The 16,523-nt window shown below is 39.1% G+C and overlaps 1 protein-coding gene across 2 annotated transcripts in view; it reads right to left on the bottom strand.

Annotated features, from left to right (window-relative positions):
- Amph (amphiphysin) overlaps positions 1-16,523 on the bottom strand; it is a 194,274-nt gene that overhangs the window by 27,954 nt on the left and 149,797 nt on the right. For both annotated transcript variants that reach the window (XM_036186752.1, XM_036186753.1), the window contains exons 12-14: positions 5,338-5,454; positions 2,538-2,561; positions 595-618 (exon numbers count right to left, since the gene is read on the bottom strand). In XM_036186752.1, the coding sequence (XP_036042645.1) occupies positions 595-618; positions 2,538-2,561; positions 5,338-5,454 (165 nt within the window). The remainder of the gene's footprint in view (positions 1-594; positions 619-2,537; positions 2,562-5,337; positions 5,455-16,523) is intronic.

Raw genomic sequence — 16,523 nt, 5'->3', positions numbered from 1 at the left:
AACTGCAGCCCAGGGTACAGGCTCTGAGGATAGCTGATCATTTCTAGCTGGAAGAGCTGGCCCCAGGGCATCCTCACCCTGTTCAGCTACAGTAGAACAGTCAGCAGAAGAAAGCATTCCAGTGCATAATTTCATGTCTTGCTCTGCTTCAGAGAGACAGACAATGTCTTCTCGAGACCCACTTGGGGTCATCTCCTGGCTCACACTGTCTGTCCTAGCATGAGGGCCCCAAGTAAATGCATCTATAGTTTCAGATCTTTGAATCTCTTCAGCCAACCCACTGTCAGTAGTTTCCTCTATGATGAGGTTACACATAGAAAGACTTTTTGAAGAGTCAGTCTTTAAAGTATGTAGAAAAGCAAAGGGGGAGAAAAAAGGTGAAATAGACCATGAAATACTTGATGAGAAACATAGAGCTCTTCAGTAGTATAGTACCAGCTAAATAAAATCAGAAAGTACTTGAGTTAATTGGTTTAAGGTCAAGTCTAGAACTAGCAATGCCATGGAGAAAAACCATTCTACCAAAACAAGATGCCATATGTATAATGATATTAGATATCTTTAAAATCTAGAATCTCATGAAAATCAACCTACCGGTTGTACCAAATCAGTGCTTGTCTGTAAGAAAGGGAATGGGGGAGAAAAAAAAAGTAAAGAATGAGAAACATTTCACTGGTTGAAGTCTCATAGTGTCCAAGGACAACATTCTTGTGAATGCTGTAGCTTTTACTGTGCAGAAATTGAATTTTCCCACTTGTTTTGCTATAGGAATGATTTGGTTCTAGAATGTATTCAAGACAATTGTGGATGAGGCACAAATAAAACACAGAGAGCCTATGTCATTTTTTAGTATCAGTGAGAGTGGCTAGTTCACAATTTCTACCTTAGGGAACAATGAAATGAAAATGCTTATCCAATGAAGATGGAAGTCTGAGAACACCAGAATACTATCAAGAGGAGAGATCAAGAAATTACTCCACACCATATGCTCTGTAAGAGCATTGGAACAAAATGTCAGACTCGGGGTTGAGGATTTAGCTCAGAAGTCAAACTCATCCTTCACTAGGGTCTATCTTTGAGGTATGTACTGGATGGAGAATGAATTAATATTAACCACATGACTACCATGAGGATTCTCTTGACAGTCTTCCCTCAACCTAGAAGCCATTCTCTACCCACAAGAAAAATACCCTGTAGATTAGACCAGACTAAGAATTATGAGAAGTATGTCTAGAAAGCCACTATTCCTAGCAAGTCTGCACTTTGAAGCAGTGAAAAGATCATTCTAGAAGGTACCTTTGCCCTACCACACTCCTTTTAGAGAGGTAAGAAAATATGTTATAATTCTAATTAAAGTTATGGAATTTTGGGAGAACCAAGATTAGTATTATCCCCATAATCAACAATAAAAGTAACACAAAGTTGAAGTTAGAAATCTAGTGTCCTGTGTATCAACCCACCTCCCCCCTTTTGTAAGCACACAAGTAAAACTAATTCCATTTAAAGATACTGACTCAGTCATGTGTGGCTTCAGTCAACGTTTTGAGCTGTGATCTTGGTCTCTATCAAGGATCCTAAAAAGGGGAATATGAACTCTAGGGAAGATATGAGCATCCTTTTATTTTTAGGGAGCAAGTGGAAATATCACTTCTAAAGAGTTTGTCCACAAATAAAAGCCACATCTATTGAATGTGTCTGGTGCAGTTTACTAAAGTCAAGTAGAATTCTGAAGTAAAATGCACGCCAGAGTTTTATAGGCTAAGACCCTGTCCTAAGGAACACCAAGCTTTACATCATCAATCTCCTAATTTTGCGATGCTGATAAACACCTCAAAGCTCTGGTTATCTCTCTCTCTTGAGTCTAAATTCTGAAAATACTCAACCTTGCACATCAGGTTAGCTTTATAAAATAACACCACAATAATGCTAACTTTTGCTGATACCTATTTTATACTGGGCTAAGTATCATACACATATCTTACTAAATCCTCTCACAACACTCTGAGGTAGGTATAATTACCTTTATTTTATAGACAAGAAAAGCTGAGGCTTAGAGAATTTTAGAAATTGATCAAATTTTCAAGATTATAAGTATTAGGGTCTGAACTCAAATTCATGCTTGTCTAGCTCAAATTTTCCAAATGTTTCAACCAAACTAATTGAATATAATGATGAAAAATACTTCCCATCACCTTCCATTTTCTCATCCACACTCTGTTTTGATTCTGTTTAAGAGGATCACATGTGCATGCCTTCCACTGTAACAGCTCTTCTGGTCATCATTCCCCACAGGAAGGCACTAAGAGCACTATGCCATTGTCGTGATCACTACCAGTTCAGCAATGTGAACCACTGACACACATTTCTCTACTAGGTTTTTCAGATGTGGGAAATGCTCAAAACTTTCAGGTATTTTTCTAGAGGAATGCATCATCATTAAGTGTATGGGTTTTCTTTTTCTCACAAGTAAAAAGTATATTGAGGTTTCCAAATTTTTATAGATCAAAATATGTGAAATTAGTTCTCTGATGCCTTACCGTCCATAAGTCCCAGGGCAATGTCTAAAAGAAAACAAAGAAAAACACTATGAGTAAAAGTCCATATAGTTAGTGATAAATATAAAGAGGCCAGGAAGAGTCGTGATGTCACAAACACTTGTAAGCATTTAGAGTAGCACTCTTCCCTATTTCCATTTTTGATGATAGAAACATTCCATTTCTGTTACCTATTTTGCTGGAAACTCACGTGAGGCTATTGGGAACTTGAAATATGATAGTCTAACCAAACCAAAATTTAAATTTTATGTAACTTTCCTTAATTTGAGTTTATCCACATGTAGATACTCTGAGAACAGTGGCGATCTAATCAATCTGCTTTTTGTTATTATAGCAGCTTGCTTGGTACTGAAGGTTTATAATGAGCATAGTACTTCAATATATCCACATAATTAAAGAAAAAAATGTTCCAACACTAAGGGTTATCATATTATTAAGGAAATGCAGACTTTAATCCTTAACTAATGTGCTTGCCTCTCCCTACTATCTCAAGAATCTATATTATGACTAGTTTGATGGCAAGCAGATCCTTGAATATGCTCCAATATACTGGGTTAGAGAACACACAGATTAATTGGCAATCATGCACATTAGTAGGTACCCATTAAAATATAGTAATGACGTGCCTGATGTGCACTCACTACTGATGTTTTCATTTTATGATCATTCCTGCTGATCATAAAGGAATCCAGATGGTCAGAGACACTTGCTCTGAGGGTGAGGACAGTGGGAGAGACCTTCCTTTCTTCCAAAGACTGAGAATTGCTAAAGCCACAGTACTTTGTGACTTAGGCTGCATTCACCCACTTGTTTGGATGCACTAAAGGTAAACAGAAAACTAGGAAGACATTTGTTTTAAATGAGTTTCCAGAGGCTATAGTTGCCTTATACAGATTCTGTGCCATAGAAAGTCAGGTCCTGTGGTGCTGACTGATGTTCCCTACACAGTCTGGTCCCATCTCAACTTCATCTCTGTGCAGCTTGGACAGTCTTTTGGTTAGCACCAATCGAGAACAGTGAAGACAAGAGAGAAGTGCTCCTTTGAACAGCATACTTAATTTGTATCTACAAATGCCTTCATATCTGATAGGCATTTCTTGACTATCCTGGTGGTCCCTCTCTTTGTAGCCCCCCTTGACAAAAACAGATAATAAAAGCAATATAATATAAGTCTCTGCACAGTGTGGACAGCAGCAGCATTTTCTCCACAGGAAGAAGCAATGCTAAACATTCTGTATATCACTCCTCCAGATCCAGAAAGAATATGCTAGCTTGTGTGAGTGAGCACTGCAGAGATCATGAGACAAATTGTTCCTTGGCATCTGGAGTATCAGCTGACAACAAAGCCTCAATGGTAGGGAAAGGAGGTGACTCAGTGAAGGAAAAGGGCATCTCACAACCTTACAGCCTCTTGAAGTCTCCTTCAACCTGACATTTTCCTTAGAGGAGAGAGGCAAATGTACAGACTGGGGTGGGGATGCACTCCTTCCTGGGGACACCAGAAAGCCAGAATTGTTTCCTGCCTGACAGGAAGGAAGATCACAGGGACACGGAGCCTGTCCTTTTTGCAGTGATTTATGAACACTGTGAATGTCCTAAAAGACTTTAGAGACAGCCTCTAAGAGATCCTCTTTATTTGCAAAGCACCTGAAAGCTAGTTGTATTTGTCTCCCATAATTCCTTACCCAGTGGTGCATTAGTATATTACTTCTCCCATTTACAACAAACAGGTCTTCAGAAGCCGAAGCAGCTTAGGAAAGCAGAGATTAGCCAGAAGACTGTGTACACTGAGCATTTGCACTCCTCAGGAGTTAGCTATAATGATTCAAGTCATCAAGACTAGCTAATTAAGTCAATTCTTAATTTCCAATTGAATTTTGTAATAGATTTTAGTTTTAATTTGCAGTATATTCTAGAATCTTGGACTTTCTTGAAGTCAAATGTGAGTGCTCTCCTACCCCCAACACATACAATGTCAGTAGTACTGATTTGTGTTTTGTTTTGAGACAGTGTAACCCAGGTTGGCTTCGAAGTTTCAATCCTCCTATAGCACCCTCCTCAGTAGTGAGATGGCAGGTATGCACCACCACATTTCATTGTTTCATCAACTTTTGTGTTGACTTCCTTCCATAAGAGTCGACAGTTAGATACTAACCACTCCAGAGGTATCATCTTTGCATCTACAGGCACACACACCCAATGCAAGTACCTTTCTGACAGAGATTCTCATCACAATAACTACTGGAAGGGGAGAGATGAGGGAATCAGGAGCAAGAAGAAGCACAAGAAACAAGGCATTCCACATCTGCCCATGATCAAGAACCAGGGCAGGATTCTACAAGATGGACATGAATGCAGCTTCAAGTTCATACTGTGAACACATTTTTGTGGAGGAGGGTCTAATGGTTATTCAAATAAACTTTGACTTGCAAAGTATGAGAAAGGAAGTAGTAAAAATAGAAAACTGAAAGAGTTTCTTAGGGAAGGTATGGGGTTTATTATGAGGACCCACTCTTATTTGAGAGAAGTGAGGCACTGATACCTACCCTGTGAGACATGATTCTGAGGCAAACAGCTCAGTGGCAAGAGAAGGCTAATGGCACAGAGAAATAGAAAATATTTGGTACTAATAAAGCCGTATTTCTGTACCTTACAAATAGGAAATATTTTTTTCAGCAAAGAAAAATAGATAATGATCACTTGAAAGACACAGGGATCACCAGTTAACTAGGCATAATTATTAAGGTTTATCAACCCTTAACATTCCACACTCACTTTATACCTGAGACATGGGTGAGTGAGTTGCTGTAGCAGAACCTGCAGGAGTCACATCAGGCTTGAAAGGGTCAAAGTCCAGATCCAGCAAAGTCTCCTCCTTCTTCACCTCCAGGACTTCATTCTGTTAAAACAGATGGATTGGAGTTCATGGAATGGGCCAGGTGGAATGTCTCACTGAGATGCCCCTAGCTATGTCAACGCTTCGTCCAATGCAGTGATAAAGTCTAGCCATGCATAACCTGTGTCCCTGGAACACGGCCCAGGCTCATTTTCCCATCAAGGGGAGATATCAGAATGCCACACAGGTAAAAGGAATATCCTTTTTTATTATCTCAAACAATGCAAATCAGAAAATTACAGATGACTATGAAAACAAAAATGTCTTGAGACTTGAACTCATTGGTATAACTTACTGCTGTGGTATACCTCTATGATGCTAAAACAGAGGAGTGAACTGAGGAATGCCACGGCCATCTCACCTCCCTCATTCCCCTTGAGGTTCCTATGTGTGGACTGAATACGAAATGTGCCCCAGATGCTCAAGTGTGTGAACACTTGGTTCCCTTCTGCTGGCACTTTTTGGGGACAATTATAGGAACTTTATGTGGAAGTGTTAAAGAGGTTCTGAAGTTTTATAGCCTGCCCCATTCCTTTCTTCCCTCTCCTTCCTAACTGTGGACTCAGTGTGACCAGTCATCTTGTGTTCCTGCTGCCACCCCTCCTTGCCACGATAGATAGTCTCTCAAACCATGAGCTGAAATGCATCCTTGACTTCTGTTGCTTCTCATCAAGAATTAATACTCCATTCCCTGATTGAGTTATCACATGATCCATGTGTGTGTGTGTGTGTGTGTGTGTGTGTGTGTGTGTGTGTGTGTGTGTGTAAGACTGGTAAAAGGGAGAGAAGACAGAGAGTGCTGTGCCAGTCAGTATTTGCCACAAAATGTCCCCTCCCCCCCCTGCAATATTTTTTAGTTGGAAGGCAAGTAAGCAACTAAGACACAGAGGAAAACAGCATGGACTTGAAGTTAGGTAAACCTGGGCTTAAGCTACACAATAAAGGGCAAAACTGAGACAAGGTCTCCATAACTATACCACAGTGACAGGAATTAGGGGCAGTTTCATACAGCCAAATAACATGTTTTTGATATTTGGTATGTTTCATTTTTTAAAATTTTGTTGTATAGAAATTGAAAGGTCACACAAATGGGTAATATGTTACATAACGTTGAACTGTTTGTGGAAAGGTTTTGAAGAAAGGGAATGGGAGTCATTTTCATTACTGGTCAAAGAAACAGACTTCAGAATTCAGAAATGCATGAATAGCTGGGAAGGTGTAATGATAATACTTTAACATCCTACATTTGTATACAGGAAGCGGCTTGTGTGTCACTCTGTGGGCCCTTTTTAAATGAATGATGCATTCTTACTATCTCGGTTAAAGCTATATTTACTAAGTTATTTTTCATATTTAGGGATAGATTTTATCATATTCTTATATATTATTTTAAAATATATTTTCATTTAATAAAAACTTTTTTTAAATAGGCTGCTTCCACCAACTGATAGCAGTTAGTCTTACTAGAGAACAGCCATTTATTTATTTACTTATTTATTTATTTATTTATTTATTTATTTATTTATTTATTTATTTTTTCAGGACAAGGTTTCTCTGTGTAGCTTTGTGCCTTTCCTGGAACTCATTCTGTAACCCAGGCTGGCCTCGAACTCACAGAGATCCGCCTGCCTCTGCCTCCCAAGTGCTGGGATTAAAGGCGTGCGCCACCACTGCCCAGCAGTTAAATGAAAACTTAAGACATTTGTTTACTTAAGTTGTGTGTCCCTTTTGTTATGTTTTTTAGTGCTGTCTATTCGTTGTATGGAGTGAAGGCTTTCAGAAACATCTTTGACTCAAGCATGTTTTGACCATGTTCACCCCACATGCCTTACTCTTCCTCCCTCTCCTCCTAGTCCCTTTCTTTTCTTAGACGATTTTGCTTCTTCTTTCATGTCATATAATATACATATTATATAGTGCCCCTATTGCTTCTTTTCATGATATATAAATATATAATATGCCCAATATATATCTCATACATATGCTCCAATATTAGTCTTTAGCTTTCTATTTTTTCAGTATGATTATTCCTCATATGATTTTAAAATGTCATAGTCATTACTCTTCCCAAAACACTTCTTTTGTTAGTAATTTAAATATTAAAACTAATCACCATGTCCTTTGGAAAGTGGGGACACATAGTTGGAAGGGGGAAATGGTAGGTAGGATTCTGGGAGGAGTTGAAGAGGGAAAGTTGGAGATGGCTATCATCAAAATATACTATATAAATGTATGAAGAGGAATAAATAATATATATTTTTAAATTCTAACAATGCCCCATATTGAATTTTGGATATTGTTTGCCTAAAAAAAGTATCATGTTTCCAACACATTAGGTTTTTTTAGAAAAAAGAGGTAACACAAAGCAAGCTCTTTGCTTCCATTGAACACAAAGTTGTTAATCAAATGCAGAAACCAAGATAATGGGAGAGTTAGGCAGCATGTGGAAAGCAGCTCTGAATCATTATGATGGAAAGGTAAAGCAGGGAATGTCTGTCACTGTCGATTAAACCCAGAACTGTGTGGGAATGTGCTAAAGCAGTGAATGAAAGAACCTTACTCAACTCTTAGATCTCCTCCTCCTCCCTTGGCCCTCTTCTCTTCCTCCTAGTCATCTTCCCTTTCGTCCCCCTCCCATTCATCATCCTTCACTTTCTCCTCTATTCTCATCACCCCTCCTTTTTTTTCTCATCATTATTTACAATGTTTTCCTGAACAAATTTGGAATTTCAGTCATACTTTATGAATTATAGACTAGAGGCTGCTGGGGAGGAAATTTATCAGCAGTCACAAACTGTAAATCCTGTGAACTACAAAATGACAACAGTGGTCTGGCAAGAGATGCTCAGTGGTATAATCGTAGCACTGCTTTCTTGAGGTAACCAACAGCTGTTTGGTTGTATCAAGTCCCACTGAACAGTAGGGAAGCCGTGTGTAGGTACGTGTAGAAAACCTAGCTAAGAATTCACAACTAGAGAGGTCATAAACTCTAGAGGAGGACCTATTACTACCACTTTGTTAAAAGGACATAGTATCCAATTGACTTCTAACTACTAGTCCTCATACCCGTATATTAGTGCAACTCTTACCAAACGATCTTATTTTGAGAGTGTATAGAGTTATTTCAGAGAACCTCAATTGATTGAAATGCAGAGTAAGTAGCTGCCAAGTGCCCAAGTTCAAAGGGGACATCTATAACAGAACTCCTACAGCAAAATCGCAGGGAACATTGTAGAAGAGAGGACAGAAAGAGCACAGGAGCCAGAGAACTGGGAAGACTACTACTAAGTAGTGCTCTCTGGACAGGGCAGGGATGCTGAACCCATGAACTCTCAGCAGCTATGAATACTGCTTGAGACCATACCAGCCAACATTCCACTGAGGGTGAGAAAGGGGCTCACAGGGTTACATCCCTAGATGAAGAGCTCCAGGGAGTCAATAACTGCTAAGGAGGAGAGAGTCAGTTTTCTTCAGGCAGGAGCTCCCTGGGAGGTTGCCCCTGCCACAGGGCTTAGGCCTGTATCTATGCACATAGAGGCAACACTAGTTATGTATAACACAGAAGAAGAAGAGTACATGAATTTGAGTGGTGGATGGGGGAATGAATATGGGAGGAATTGTGGGGTTGGATATGATCAATGTATGAAGTTCTCAAGAAGTGTGCTAGGCAGGTGATAGTCTAAGAAGTTGGCATGTGGCCATATTACACCATGTTAATGCACTTCAATGCAGTCTGTGACAATGGCATTATTGTGTACTTTAAAAGAGTGACTGTTCTCCAAACTCCATTTTACCTGTACCATTTAATATAATCCCTATTAAAAAGCTGAAAGAGAATGGCATCATGTGCTGGCTTGGAGGTAAAAGAATTGATTAAACAAGGCCATTCATTGTTCTGGGTTCTCCAGGTGCACTGCAGATCAGAGGCAGGGCTGTAGTCAAGTCCCCTTGACCCCAGTGCCTCTCCAGACAGCTGCTGGAACTCTGAATCATTCATGTCTTTCAAGCACAGTCCACAAAGATCCCCTGAGGAATTCCAAGATTGCATTACAATATTGGGCCAGAGAACATAGACGTTATTTGCCCCTTGAGCCTAATGAGTCACTTTAGAGAAGCTTGGATGAAAACAGAAAGATCAAAGATGAGTTAATTCAGCTTCTTTGAACTTCATTTTGTTATGAATAAAATGGATGTAATATGACCTAATAGAACTCTTGTGAGTAGCAAAGACAATAAGGGGCTGTGTATAATGTATAGAACATAGGAACAATGGAAGTTGATATTATTACTATTAATGACCTAGTATCTGTGACTACATAAAATCACTGTAATTATTCATAATAGGCATTTGACTGCCTGCAAGTATGTCCTGTTTTTCCACGCTAAATTATATCAGTTTTACTCTTATAATACCAAAGGTCATTTCTGAAGGCACTTGCTTCATATAAAATTTTGATAGAACTATAAAAACAACATAACCAGATTGCCACCAGAATGTTGCTCATATTGACATTTGAAGTATTTGAATTATTATGAAGAAACAAAGAACCTTATAAAACATAAAAATACTACTCTATGAAATTTGCATTGAACAGCATGTGTAACAGTGAATTTTTACAAGCTTTTTGTCCTAGGACTAATACAAGCATGGCTGCTTTGTCATTTCCACTCAACACTATGATAGAAGCCAATGAAATAAAGCAAGATAAAGAAGGGCACGATATCTAAGTTAGAAGGAAGGAAGAATTAAACTATTTATTCACAGAAAGCTATGGTACATACAGAAAAGGTAGTGGAATTCATAAAACACTGTAGGAACTAGGCTGCAGGACATAGCATTAATATATAAAAATCAATTGGATTTACAATATAATATTAACAACCACAAAGTGAAATTTTAAAGTATGATTTATAATAGTACTAATGTATGAAATACTTAGGAATACATCAAACAAAGAACATCAATATCTGTACATTGCAAACTATAAAAGAAGGCACAATGAAACCAGAAAAGACCTTAAAAGAGAAAATTTATGGGTTAAAAAAATCAGAATTTATAGGTGTCATTAACCTGTACACTTAGTACCAACCAGTAACTGTACTTAGGTTCAACAGTATCACTCCAACACCTAAAATGTATGTCTAACTGATGTTTGAGAGTATCACCTTCTTTGGCATAGTGTACTGACAATCATACAAGAATAGTCACCATATATATTTTATTGGTGGTTTCTTAGTGCATATATAGGTGTACATTTTAAATATGTGTGCCATACTGTATGTTAACACATAGTACACTCACTAAAGAAAAGAACCACCAGGAGGAAGGGTTAGATTTGCCATAACACACCTTCAGATTTGCAGTCACCCTGCTGCTTATCAGGATGAGATCAAGTTAAACTGACATGAGATTACCTTGATATATTTGCAGTAAAATATTCAACATATTGCAAAAACAATAAAAAAACTATAAAAATTTTAAAATTGTATTTTTTCACTATTTAAAGAGAAAAATATGACTGATTTATACTTTCTAATTTTTATCTTGTGCTTTGTTTTATTTTTACAAATTTTTATGTTAATTATATGTCCTTTTTAGCATATGTAAGCCTTCAAAAATCATATGCGGTAATGGATATTGCAAATAGAGCTATAGCTATGTAAGTGGGTATTTCCAGACTAAACCCATAACTTCACAGGTGCACACAACGTGAAGTCATAACCCATTATTTTAGTAAGACAGACCAATGAGGGCATTGGCATTACTTCTTCTAGAGATAGTTTCCTTCTTCTATTCTTTCACACATTCTAAGAATGTTTACCATATCCCAAGCATTGCTTGCCTCCAGAACTTCTTAATGAAGCAGAGGAGCTCAAAAGGGAAGTTTAAGGCAGAGAAGACAAAGCTTTTAGGAACAAGACCAAATAAGAGTTCTTTTTCATAAAATATCAATACCTTTCACTTAACAAAACAATTGATAATTCCTAAAAATGAGCAAAGCTGTAGCTTTCCATCAATATGTATGAGGAAGCAGTGGCTGAGGAAATCTAACTTCAGACTGGAAATGTATTAGGAGAATGTTGCAGATGTGTCAAAGTTACCTTGAACATTGGCATTAACTACAATTTACCGACAGGATCGAAATAGTTTATATTCACAATCTTAGAATGAAGCAAATTTCACTCATTGAAAACGAATTTGCCACGTGCTTTCCTGAAACACTTATTACAGATTTAAAAGAATAATATGGGTTGGGGATTTAGCTCAGTGGTAGAGCGCTTGCCTTGCAAGCTCAAGGACCTGGGTTCAGTCCTCAGCTCAAAAAAAAAAAAAAAAAAAAAAAAGCCGGGAGGTGGTGGCACTGGCTTTTAATCCCAGCACTTGGGAGGCAGAGGCAAGTGGATCTCTGTGAGTTCGAGACCAGCATGGGCTACCAAGTGAGTTCCAGGAAAGGCGCAAAGCTACATAGGGAAACCCTGTCTCGAAAAAAAGAAAAGAAAAAAGAATAATATAACTCAGGTCCTTTTTCCGAGAAACTGATGCACTATCCTCCTTCTGTTACCACATTCCCTCACGTTCCTACACACACACACACACACACACACACACACACACACACACACACACACGGGAACCCCCGCAATGTCCTAGGAAGTTGACACAGAGTGAACTCAACATTCTAGGGAACTGATTGCCTAGTTATTTTGTTTTTGTTAGCTCAGCACATCTTGGCTTTTATGCAGTGCCTTCATCTTGATGTCACAGAGTATAAAAGCCAGCAGGGATTGAGGGGAAAAGGGAGATAGATGGCTTCTTTGCTTAGAGTGAGCTTCTGTTATGACCAGTGATTGACAGAGAGCTGTACTGGTTGTGTGAGGAGGCTTCAGTATGAGAACTGAGCCTGTGTTAGGAAGGTGGCTGCTGAGCCAATTACCCGCTCTGACTAATACAACCTTCAACCTATGGAATCCCACGAATCTTGACAATAGAATGTTACTGACACATACATTTCAAGTAATTAAACACTATATATATATAAAAAAATAATTGTCCTGAGTCAAGATCCCTTAGGAAAGATCTGGTGGCAGATGAGGATGGATTTAAAATCAAGTCCCCAAGGTAAACTAGAAAACAGTTGAAATCATTTTCTGAAGATAAAGGAGAGGAAGAGAGGGCTAGAATCCTATTTCTCAAGAACAAGCTGGGGGACCATTAGAGAAGGTATCATAAACAAAGGCCAACTGAGACTTTTGTTGTAGTACTTCTAAGAACCCTGTGCATGGAACTATAGAAAAGAGAAACTAGGGCTGGGTGGTGGTGGCACACGCCTTTAATCCCAGTACTCAGGAGGCAGAGCCAGGTGGACCTCTGTGAGTTCGAGGCCAGCCTGAGCTACCAAGTGAGTTCCAGGAAAGGCACAAAGCTACACAGAGAAACCCTGTCTCAAAAAACCAGAGAGAGAGAGAGAGAGAGAGAGAGAGAGAGAGAGAGAGAGAAACTACAACTACATGCAGATCCCCTTTTTTTTTTTTTTTTTTTTGGTTTTCGAGACAGGGTTTCTCTGTGTCATTTTTGGTGTCTGTCCTGGATCTTGCTCTGTAGACCAGGCTGGCCTTCAACTCACAGAGATCTGCCTGGCTCTGCCTCCTGAGTACTGGTATTGAAGGAATGCACCACTGCTGCCCAACATCCTTCTAGTCTAATATGACCCCCACTTGAGTCCCTCTTTTCATAGCATGTGATGAGGTTAGTGCTTCTCAAGAACACACATTGCCATTCTATTCATAATAGCCACAAATACTGGTACAATAGTGGCATGGCACACATATTATAGAAGCAACCAATCACCTTTTTGTTTTTATTGGACTTAAGGCGCACTCCATGAGATAGAACCTGTCTTGATGCTGCTAAAGTGGCCAGGAGCCTTAGACTAGTTCATGGGCCTTATGGGGAAAAGCCTACTACTTTTATCTTGTTAACAAAATACAAAAATAAAATGACTACTAATGACATTTTGCTACATCCATTGATCAGTGTCTCATTTCATCATAGAAGCTTTCTCCTGCAGTAGATAGCAATTAACACAGACCCACAACTGGGCAATGAGCAGAGAATGAGAGACTTGTGGGCACTTAACCTTAAATAAGATATCTTTATTAAACACCTCCTCAGTTCTCAGGCATCTATCTATGAGGAAGAGGATTGACAAAGCCAGATGTAAAAGCCAGAGGTGGTCAGAGATGACTCCATGAAATCAGCATCTTCTAGACACAATGAGACTTATACACATCAACTCACAGAAACTGTGACAGCATACACAGGATGGTTTAAAACAGATAAAGTCTCAGCACCGAGAAGAGGAGGAAGAGTCAAAATCACCTCTAACTAAGAAGCTATTCACATTTGAAGCCTAGTGGGAAAGGGAAAATGAGTTTTTCTAATGGAGTATCAGTGGGTGTATCAACAACTCTGTTGCAGGGCCCATGCTCATGAGTAGTTGGACAATACAAAACAGATTACATGTTTTGTATTTGTGTGTAGGGGTGAGCAGCAGCTTTTTGTTTCTTGTTTGTCTTATTGGTTTTTGTTTGTTTTGATTTTTGTTGAGATGTGTTTCATGCTATGAGCGGAAAAAAGTATTCATCTATCCACCTAGCTGTGAACCCTGAAATCTATAATAACAGCCGGCCTGCAAAGATATGCCCACTGGTACAATAGTGGCATGAATATCTTGAGGGCAATCAATCATTTTCTGACTGGATTTAAGGCCTACTCTGTAAGGTAAAATCCCATTCCTGGTGCCACTATTGGGCCAAGAGCCTCAGGATAGACAGGTTAGAGAGACTATGGGAAGACCTACTACTATTATTCTACTAAATGGATGTAGATGAAACCAAATCCTAATGACCTATTGTTATATCCACAGATTAAGGCATCTTTCAGCCCTCATCAGAGATACTTCTTTTTGTGGTAGATGGCAGTTAACATAGAGACCCACAACTGGTTAAAATACAGAGAATTAGGAACTAACTGTAGAATACTGAACTCTATGTGGTGCATATATATCACCACTTGCCCCCACCCCCTTTTTTCCAATAGGGATCATTGGGAAGGGATGAGCAGACAGATTATAATAGTCAGAGATGATGGGTGACTATAAGGAAACACTTTTCTGGACACAACAGGGCAATTTCACATATGAACCCACAATAGTTGTAACAGCATACACAAGACCTGTACAAGCTCAAGACAGACAAATTTCAGCATGGAGAGGGTATATGTGCATGCCTAGTTGAGAAGCTACCAGTAATTGTTAACTTCAGCTTCGGGTACAGGGAGAGTCAATTTTCTTTAAGAATGTGATATTTGGTAGATTGACCACACTTTAGTGGAAGGTGACACTCCCAAGAACATATGAGCAGCACAAATTGTAACAGGAGGAGGAAGAGAAGGAGAAGGAGGAGGAGGAGGAGGAGGAGGAGGAGGAGGAGGAGGAGGAGAAGAGAAGAGAAGAAGAAGAAGAAGAAGAAGAAGAAGAAGAAGAAGAAGAAGAAGAAGAAGAAAGTGGAGGAGGCAGAGGAGGAGAAGGAAAAGAAAAAAAGAGGAGGAGGAGGAGGAAGGAGAAGAAGTTGTCACAGAGTTGGGCAGGTAGGGAAGGGTATGGTGTGGATCTGGGAGTAATTAGAGAAGGGGTGAATTATTACCAAAACATATAGTATGAAATCCTCAAAGAGTTAATAAAAAATTAAAACATAATAAAGGATTCTCACACAGGATTGCTTTTTACTGTTTAAATTCTTGGGAGGGAAGATTAGGAAAGGATGAGCTGTCCTTTAGCAGTTTATTTTTGTGAACAAAAAATATTAGGAAAGCAGGAATACATTTTGGTCTAACACTCCATAGTGTCCTCCTGGGTAAGAAAAAAGCCTTTCCCATGGAAAATTCTGAGCTGTAGTTGAGGTTTGGGCCATTAGAGGGCTCTGCAGACTTGGTGGATTTCTGTTCTCCGTCCCAAGGACACCTTTGGGAAAGTATTGCTGCTGAGACAATTTCCCCCCATCGGACAAAATAGATTTTTGCTTCTTACATTTGCAGCATCTGGCCAGGATGAACACAAGTGTTTTTCTTTCCCATTAAGTGCATGATAAAAATAGCCATCTGCAGCCATAAACTATCTTCTAAATGTAGGATGACTCACTTAGCAAAAATCCAAAACAACATTGAAAAGAATCATCCTTTATTAATGCAGGGGGAAATCTCAGATACTTTTCAGCCTTCTAGTTTTCAATGCTTCATTTTTCATCAAGAATTGCTATCTCTCCTCTACTATTCATTCATCTGTGCACTGCCAAAAACATTGTTACCCAGATTACATAATCCATTAGCTTACAATACATGCCCTGATACACAGTCCCTTAATGCATCTAATATTATAAGCATGTAACATATACATGTCCAAAAATCCTGCATGAAACATTCAAAGACGGACTGTTTTAAGTGGGGCAGTTACGAATGGGCAGCTGTCCCACAGCCTTGGCTTGGTGGACAGCTCCATGGACACAATCTGTTAATTCACTGCAGTAGTCAGCTCAGCATCACTGATTTGGAGTTTGATGACCTCCAATGGATCAAAACAGCATTTCTCAGAGTGAGGTCCCAAGTCTAGCAACTGCTGGTTGTGTTAAAGTGACACATAATGCTGCTTTCAGCCACAGGAGGACAAGCAACCGAGGAAACTGTTAAAACACTGCAGAAAAGGCAGTTTCTATTTGAAATAAAACTAGATTTTTTTCCCCACATAATAACCCCAAATGGCAAACCGAAATATAAATCCCATTTTGCGTCTCTGCACATCTTGATGTGAAACCAGGGGACATTTAGTGAAGGGAAACATTGGATTTCATACTCTGTGATCCAGCTACTGGAGCCAGGGTGCCTTCAGACAAAACAAAACCAAAACCAAAACCAGAAACTCTTCTTTCTCCCTCTTAAATGAAAAGAAAACAGGTTAAATAGAGTGTCTCCTACTCCCAAAGGACTGCCTTTAGTAGTAATTTCAAAATCAGCTTCC

This window comes from Onychomys torridus, chromosome 5 (assembly GCF_903995425.1).
Source record: "Onychomys torridus chromosome 5, mOncTor1.1, whole genome shotgun sequence".
NCBI lineage: Eukaryota > Metazoa > Chordata > Mammalia > Rodentia > Cricetidae > Onychomys > Onychomys torridus.
This window is presented reverse-complemented; position numbering and strand designations above follow the sequence as displayed.